This window comes from Mastomys coucha, unplaced genomic scaffold, assembly GCF_008632895.1.
Source record: "Mastomys coucha isolate ucsf_1 unplaced genomic scaffold, UCSF_Mcou_1 pScaffold6, whole genome shotgun sequence".
Classification (NCBI taxonomy): domain Eukaryota; kingdom Metazoa; phylum Chordata; class Mammalia; order Rodentia; family Muridae; genus Mastomys; species Mastomys coucha.
This window is the reverse complement of record NW_022196912.1, coordinates 21,188,920-21,197,291: the sequence shown is the minus strand read 5'-3', so window position 1 is coordinate 21,197,291 and position 8,372 is coordinate 21,188,920. Positions and strand designations below refer to the sequence as shown.

Below are 8,372 nucleotides of genomic sequence, written 5' to 3'. Positions count from 1 at the left end.
GGGTCACATGCTGCTCCTGGTCAGGAGGGAGCAACATGCGAGGATTTGGTGGTCAGCTGCATTCAGATTATGCAGAGCACCCTCAACTGTATGACTCTGAAACTTTGCTTAGTTCTCATTTCCTTGTCTATGATATGAGTTTGGAATGCCTGCCTCAGAGAGAAGAGACAGATGGACACTTCTAGGTGAAGAAAAACTTGTTGGGTACCAAGGAAGCCCCAATCTACTCACCCCCTTTGGGGTGGCACAGGTCACCATTGAGCCTGCCTGGACTGCGGTCTTCACTGCCATCAGTAGGTCAGATGGAGAGGAGTGGAGGTTGATGGTGGTGACCACTCCCCCTGTGAGGTCCACCAGGGCATCAGGAAGGTAGCCATAGTGTAATTGGGAATAGGAGCCAAGCAGCCTGTTGGGGAATAGGGAGGTCAGGTTATCCCTGGAGCAAAAGTTTGTACATCAACCCTGTGCATGCTCCCTATTTGAGGGACTTCTCCATGGGCCTCTCAGGAGGAGAGAAGACCAGGGCCAGCCAGCCCTGAGAAAACACCAAATGCTATTTTGATGAGAATCTGTTTTGTTGCTCCCTCCTTGGTCTGAAAACCCAGCAAGTAGCAACATGCGCAAGACCACCTTAGGTATATGCTCAAAGCTGAAAAAAGACCTTATTTCCCATCATCAAAGAACTCACAATTAATAAACCCAACTTCAACCTGGCAATGAGTAGCCTTTGTTCTCACTTTGGGGAAACTGATACAGAGCTCTTGCTTATGACATCCTTCCCCTTCTTGGAAATTAGGAAGGAGAAGTGCTATAGTGAAGTCGGTATAGGAAGAGATAAGTCTGGGTATGCATACCCTTAGATCTCTACTCTAGATACCTCTCCCACCCCCACAGCCTTTGGCCTTCTGCCTCCGTGCCTGCACCTCAGGAGTACCTAGGCTCATTGTCTCAGCCTTGCTTTCTTCCTGCTTTTACTTCAAACCTCACCATTTGAACCCTGATCATCATCCCCTAGCTGTGTGATGGCGGGACTTGGCAGTAACTGAGCCTGATTCATAACTCCACCACACACTATCTAGGTTCTATCCTTGTCTCCCCCTCACAAGCTCTCCATACCTGGGAGGAAACAGTTTTATCTTAGGCTCCCTTTGCTTACTTGAGGAGCAGGACATTTACATATTCCTCACTGAGTTAAGCAGCATAAGCAAATATGGGCAGCATAGAGAAGGACCTCCGGCCATGGTCAGCATCAGGAGGTACAACGGTCTGTGTGTCTCCTTCTCCCTGTTCCACGTCTGTCCTGTCGTCTACATCAGTGCTTGGTATCAGGACATAATCTCTTTAGAAGGGACTGTCAATGATCACACAATCACATGATCGCATGTCAGTGATCTTCTCGGGTATCTATTTGCTACAAGAACAGATAAATAATAATGGGAGACAGAAGACAAATTGATCCCAGCCTAGGTGTCCTTGACTCTGAATTGAGGTTCATGCAGGTAAAGAGAATGTCAAGGTATTTGTAGGAGGAAAAACCAAGTTGGAGAGGCTTCTAGAGCCCGTAGATGGATGGATCTAGAAGGCTGCACAATAGGGCTGGGGGAAAAGGCACTGGAAGAATCACTAAAGTTGGGATCAGAGTGTCAGACTCTCAGTGTGGTGAATTTTAGGTCCCTAAACTACAGCCATGGCAAGACATGGAGGATAGAAGATGTGGCTTGTGGGAAGTCTTCTGAATTTAGGAGCTTCTCTCTCCTCTGTCTCTACCAGAACCCTGTGCAACTGTCTCCCACTGGCAAGCAGATGCAGACCCTGTCATGGGTCATACCCATGACTTTTTTCTTCTACTATGAAATCAATGAGAGTCTGAGCCTGGGTCCATTCTTGCTTCTATCTATAAGAAGGTATTTGGCCTTGGAGATAACCCTTCCCATTCTGTTCTTGAACTTTCCAATAGATATGGTAGCATGGACTGGCTCACACTGGGACCCTCAGATGCTCTTTTCTCACCCTCTTTTCACCTCAACCACTGGCCACTCTCTTCCTGGTACTACACAGAGTGCCAGAAAAATCATGTCAGCAAATATAGGTCATGTGGCCACTGTGCCCCAGGCAAACATGCCAAGGGTGGCTTAGAAAAACTTATTAAGGAAACATAAGGATCTATAGACCAAAAGGGTAAATCTACAGGGACACTCATGTGACATTTAACCACGATGTTTAAAATGAGTTCTGATCTTACCCCTTCCTTACCTCTCTGTGATCTCAGGATCTGATTGGCTTAAAAATCTTTATCTCTACAGTGTTTGCTTAGCCAATGGCATAGGGTCCCTTTGATCAGGGTTATGCCCACTTAGGTCTGAAGACTTGGCTTTTAATGTCACATGTCTTTTCTGAGGACAGCAAGGGTCACAAGGACCACTGCAGAATCTGTTAGCACTTTACTGCATGGGTCCATCCTACCTGAAGTCCCTTCTAGCTCTCAGCAGAACCCATGAGGTGGTTGCTCCACAAAAGCACCTGGGGGTTTTGACCCCTCTTCACTGATGTATTCTACCTTGTTGGCTCTGGGCTTCATCTGAGGTCTGTTACCCACATTATTCTGCTGTTACCACAGAGATACCACATACAAGGGAAGGGCTCTGGATCTACTCTGCTACAGTCAGCACTCCTCCTCAGGTCTTTCAAAACCTTCACTCAGTGTCTGGCCTCCATGCCTACAAAGCCTGTCTTAGTAGCAGTAGGATATTTTGACAAGAAGCTAGGTCTCTTTTTCTCAAATGCAAGCTTATTGGTCCTACTGATACTTTGGGAGCATGGCAACTATTTTTACTTCCCTTTGATGACAGGGAATAGGGGAGAGAGAGAGAGAGTGTGTGTGTGTCAGAGTCAGAGACACAAGACAGATGTAGAGAGAGACAGAGAAAGATACACAGAGTGACAGATGGAGTTAGAGAAAAAGAGAGACAGAGAAAGAGATAGGGAGAGACAGAGAAAGACAAAGACAGAAGGAGAGAAACAGAAAGACAGAGAGACAGATGAGCAAAGACAGAGAAAGACAGAAACAGAGAAAGAAACAGACAAATGAAGAGAGACAGGGAGACACAGAGGAACAGAGGAGGCAGAGAGAGATAGAGACAAAAGAAGACAAAGAAAGACAGATACACATGTACAAAAACCGACACACAGAGAGAGAGACAGACAGAGACAAAGACAGAGAAAGACAGAGAAATAGACAAATAGAGAGACAGAGAGACAGAAGGAAACAGAGAGATAGAGACAAAGGGAGACAAAGAAGATAGACACACACACAGACAGACTGAAGGAGAGACAAAGGCAGACACACACCCACAGACAGACTGAAAGAGAAAGAAAGACAGACACACACCCACAGACAGACTGAAAGAGAAAGACAAAGACAGAAACACACAGACAGACAGATTGAAAGAGAAAGACAAAGACAGACACACACACAGACAGACTGAGAGACAGAGAAAGACAGAAACAGAGAGAGAAATGGTGAGAGGTGCTCACCATAGCTGTCATTATGCTTTGTCCCCTGAACCCAGGACTTCTGAGTGAGCCTTGTTCCATCCTCATTTCAGCTTGGGAAAATGACTATCTCCATGCTGTGGTAGAAGAATCCAGGTGTCTAAGCCTCAGCCCCACGGGAAACTGAGTTGCTGAAGTTTTTACCCATGGAGACACTGCATTGGCTGATAAGTAGCCTGCCAGATCTTGTCCCCATCTCTTCAATCTCCAAACATAGATTGCTCTGCCTGACACTTGGTCAATCTGATTAATTTACTTCCAGACTCCCCAGCACAGTAATAAATAGGAGCTGGGAGTCTACATGCTCACCGGGCTGTTTCCATGGCCTCGGAGGGACAGTGGCCTCTCCCAGAGACAGTTGTGCTCTCCACATTTGTGTGGGGGTCCCTCTGTCAGGCACCAGATCAGAAGGCTGATCTCGTTCTGTGGCACTGACAACATCAAGAACTGGCAGGAAGAAAGTAACTGCAGAGGCAGGTATTGGTCCCAGCTTGGTCTTGACCACTGGGGGAACTTGGTCAAGCAATGTGTGTGCCCTCACTGAGACTTAGTTTTCTCATTTCTTTCCAGGAGGGAGGACTCGATGTTCAGAGGCCTCTACTAGCTCTGGCTCTGTAATGCTGGCCTTCACTTTGTGTTCTCTCCTTGGGTGGGTAGGTGTGGGGGCAAAGCTTTTAGAAGCTTTAATAGTTTGAAACACTTTATCCCCAGCTAGATTTCTTTAGGCAGTAAAATTTGGGATTTGGTCTTAGTCTCCCATTTCTTTTCAAGCTGAGTAATTGCTTTAGGTCGGCCATTTAACAAAATGGGGTCAAAGTCATCACTTCACCTCAAGCCTTCTAATCTCCCAGGGGAACACCAGGCTACCTCTTTTTATAAAAGACAGGGAAACGAAGCTTGGAAGTAGTAAGGGTGGGATCTATCCTGGAAAGATAATGGCAATATTTGTGTAAGCAGCTCAGAAGTGAGTTAACCTCCCAGAATGACTGCTCTGGTTCAACAGCCCTGGCTGTTCTCTGGACTTCTTTCTCCAATGGGAACTCACAGCTCTTCAACAATAGAAGGGAGAAACAACTTTAGTTCTTCACAAATTGCCTTTTAAAAAAGAAAGAAAGAATGTACATGAAGAGGTCTGGAGGAACTTCTTCATCTAGATTGGGAATCCAGCCAGGCTGCAGCCCCACTGCGTGGAGTTCAAGGCACGTGACCAGGGGATCAAGGGATTCAGCTGCTTGCATCTATGGTCTCATGATGGCTTGGAGGCTCAACTCCTTCATGGGTGAATGAGGATCCTTCCAACCCTATGACTGTTTCTCCTGTTCCCTTTCTCAAATATGTGGGCTGCCTTGTGTCTTTCACCTGTGAGCTATGATGCTATGGTTCCTTGCCCCTCTCTGAAGTGTTGTTCTCTATGTGTCTGCTCACGCACTCCCCTCTGTCCCTCTGTGAAGTGTTGCTTTCTATATCTATGTCCATGCCATCCTTCTGGGGAAGCAGTCTTGTTCATTGCTCCTGCTCACAAGGCTCTGTGGCCACTGAGCCATGGACATGGTTGAGAAAGCCAACAGGGACCCAATGTGAACTTGGTCATATTGTCTATGCAACTGAAATCCTAAAAGGAACAGGAGATAGGTTCAAAGGACAATTCTGAAGCCAGTGAGAGAGAGAGAGAGAGAGAGAGAGAGAGAGAGAGAGAGAGAGAGAGAGAGAGAGAGAGAGAGAGAGAGAGAGAGAGAGAGAGAGGCAGAGACAGAGAGACAGAGACAGAGACAGACAGAGAGACAGAGAGAGACAGAGATACAGACACAGAGAGACACAGAGACAGAGACAGGCAGAGAGGCCATGAGGCCAAGCTCTTCCATGAGGTGCAGGAGGTACAGTATTTTGAGGAAGGTGAAGGTAGTGGAAGGGCAAAGATGACACTGGGAGTCAGGCAGACTGCTGGTCTTCTTCCTTCCTTCCTTCCTTCCTTCCTTCCTTCCTTCCTTCCTTCCTTCCTTCTTCCCTTTATTCATTTTTTCTGTCTCTGTCTCTGTCCCCACTCCTCTCTTTCTTTCCCCTCTACCCACAACCATTTCAGGATGTTAAATCTGCAATGTTTGCTTCTGTGTTCTTATAAGCTGCATACTGCAGTGGATACAATTTTCATGTCCACAAAATGGTGTTGTGTTTACTGCTCAGTGTCTCTTGCTCCTTTTGTTCAGAGCTCACCCTCTGAGGATCAGCCTGGGCATAGATTGCACCTGTGGCTTCCGACTACTGTGAGGCTGTCCTGTAGCATACCCACCCCATGGTACCTGTGTCTCCTGGCTTGGGTACTTCACACCATAAGTGCAGTGGCATTGGGAACTTCCCAGGCCTGCCCTCCTAAAGCCCCTCTGGGAGTGCTCTCACTGGGTGTGACATATGCCTGTGAGTCACCTAAGAGTAGCCAAGTGGTCTTTGCAACCTTTCCTCAGGGTATATCCTTCAAGGCTGTTTCTTAGATCCCCACACACTGGCAGTCAATCGGCCTTGCTTTTTCAGTCTAAAAGCATAGAAGGATTCTGTATTATCTTAAAATTTGCATTTTCTTTTGGTTATAGAAAGGCTGAATCTCTCTTGGTCATAGTAAGAGTCTTTAGGACAGTGCCTTGTTCTGTATAGATGTGCATATGCATACCATTATACATATTCACTTGAGCCAGACTGCTCAAGTGTCTGAGGCAGTGCCAAACACAGGGCCTGGCATATGGCAAAATGTTCAGTTGGCATCTGCTGAATAAGCAACCCTTGAAGCCCAAGGAAAACCTGTGATCTGGGGTGCACACAAATTCTGAGCTTGTCTCTGAACATCCTGTATGGACTATAAGAGAAGGAACAAGTCCTGTTCATCTACCATCCCCCAACCAAATCTTATAGCAGCCACACATGACCCTCAGTTCCTGGACCACAGTTTGAAGTGTTTCTCCTAAGTTATTATCTGTCTCCTCTCTGGCCCTACTCATAACTCCTCCCTCCCTGTGGAGTCCTACCCATCCTTCCATTCCCATTCAAATGTCAGTCACTCTTCTAGCAACTTCAGCTTGTCTCTCGTTGGCCAAGAGAGTCAGGATCACTTCCCCATCTGTCCCCCAGACTATGAGCAGGATTATAGTCAGTCCTTTGACTCTGAAACATTTGTACCCACTATTAAACCAACCATGGATTGAAAATGGCATAATTGCTGTTGTGTATACAAGCAATAAAATCACTTTGAGAAAAAAAAAGGAAAGAAAAAAAAAGAAAATGTTGGAAACCAATTCGTCTGTATGGAGCATGAAACAAACATCCCTTGTCATTATTTTCTAAACAATAAACATTACAGCTATTTGCATAGGATTTACATCATCTTAGATATTGTATATAATATATATGTAGATGACTTAGGGCATATAGGATGTGTATAACTTATATGTAAATACTGTTCTTTGAGCACCGTGGTTTCTAATACCCCATGGGAGGATCATGGAACCACCCTCCTTCAGATGCCATATTTCATCTGGACTCTTATATCTGCCTATGTTATGTGAGTTTGGAGCTGCTGATCCCACGCCTTACTCTGTGTCTGTGGGCCCCTCCTCACAGCCTCAGGACCAAACCTTGCATTTGGTAATCACTTACAAAATTGTTTCGCTTTGTAACAAAAGTTCTGATGCTCAAATGGACAGTGTTTATTTGTTTTGATACAAGATTTCACTATGTAGTTGTGGCTGGCCTGGGTATCACTATGTAGACCAAGATGGCTTCAAAGATCTGCCTGACTCAGCTTCCTAATTCTGGGATCAAGGGTGTGGGCCACCATACCCAGGACGTTGATTGCATTCAGAAGAGTTCTACAAGCTGCAGGGCCAGCTGGCAAGAAGCATCTGTGAGGGCAAGACACAGGGCAGGAGAACCAGCATTGAAACCAGGCAGAGAGGCTTGCACACACTTACTTGGCATAGGCTTTCTCCATCAGGCAGGGCCAAAATTCCTGGTTGCCTCTTCGAGGATGCACAAAGAGGAAGCTGTCGTCCATGACAGGCAAGCGGTCATCGATCACTACCTCCACCCACTGGCCACACTGCCAGAACTGGAAGAAAGACAAGTATATGTGTGAGGTTCCTGAGCTCCTGTGCCTCACTCAGCATGCTCTTCCACTGGGATACCTTCCCCCCTCAGACACAGGAGCTCAGGAATATGCCTTCATATAACCAGAGCAGGAGGGCGTATCTCCACTTTTCTGACCTAAGCCAAAACGTTCTAAGACAACTTTTCATCTCCCAGCAACAAACTCCACCCAGAGCAAAATCCCAGCCCAAAGAGCATATGCATGTCATCTCCAATGGCAAAAAGAAAGAAAAATGTGGTACAAATCAAGAATAAAAAAGGGCAACTAGTTCAGGGAAATCCAGACAGGGAGGAAGGATGTGTGGGGTGTACTTTGCTTGCAAATTAACTGTAGCTTTATTTTAACATGTCCTTTGTGAGCTTCAGACACAGGAGACTCCAGACTTTTCTTGAACACACAGGGCAGTAGGGGAGCATCTGTTAAATAACAAGAGGAGTGGCAGATACAGGGCTGTGACAAGGCGGGACAGCTGACCCAGAGCTCAGGGATCCAGGAAGGAAGCATGACAGGCATATTGCAAACACACCTCAAATAATGAAGACAGAATGGGTGAAGGCCTGGAGGCAGAACTATGTGGCTGGCTCAGGAGGACTGAACAATGACAGTCTAACTCTGGCCCTCCTGTCCTCATGTTACACTGGCCTTGCTATTATAAGAGAGAAGTGAAAGTGCCTAGTGCTCTTAGAGC

The 8,372-nt window shown here is 46.4% G+C and overlaps 1 protein-coding gene across 1 annotated transcript in view; it reads right to left on the bottom strand.

The window, feature by feature from the left end:
* Capn13 (calpain 13) overlaps positions 1-8,372 on the bottom strand; it is a 73,130-nt gene that overhangs the window by 41,511 nt on the left and 23,247 nt on the right. Inside the window, exons 4-5 of the mRNA XM_031356241.1 lie at positions 7,509-7,645; positions 232-406 (exon numbers count right to left, since the gene is read on the bottom strand). Of these exons, the coding sequence (XP_031212101.1) occupies positions 232-406; positions 7,509-7,645 (312 nt within the window). The remainder of the gene's footprint in view (positions 1-231; positions 407-7,508; positions 7,646-8,372) is intronic.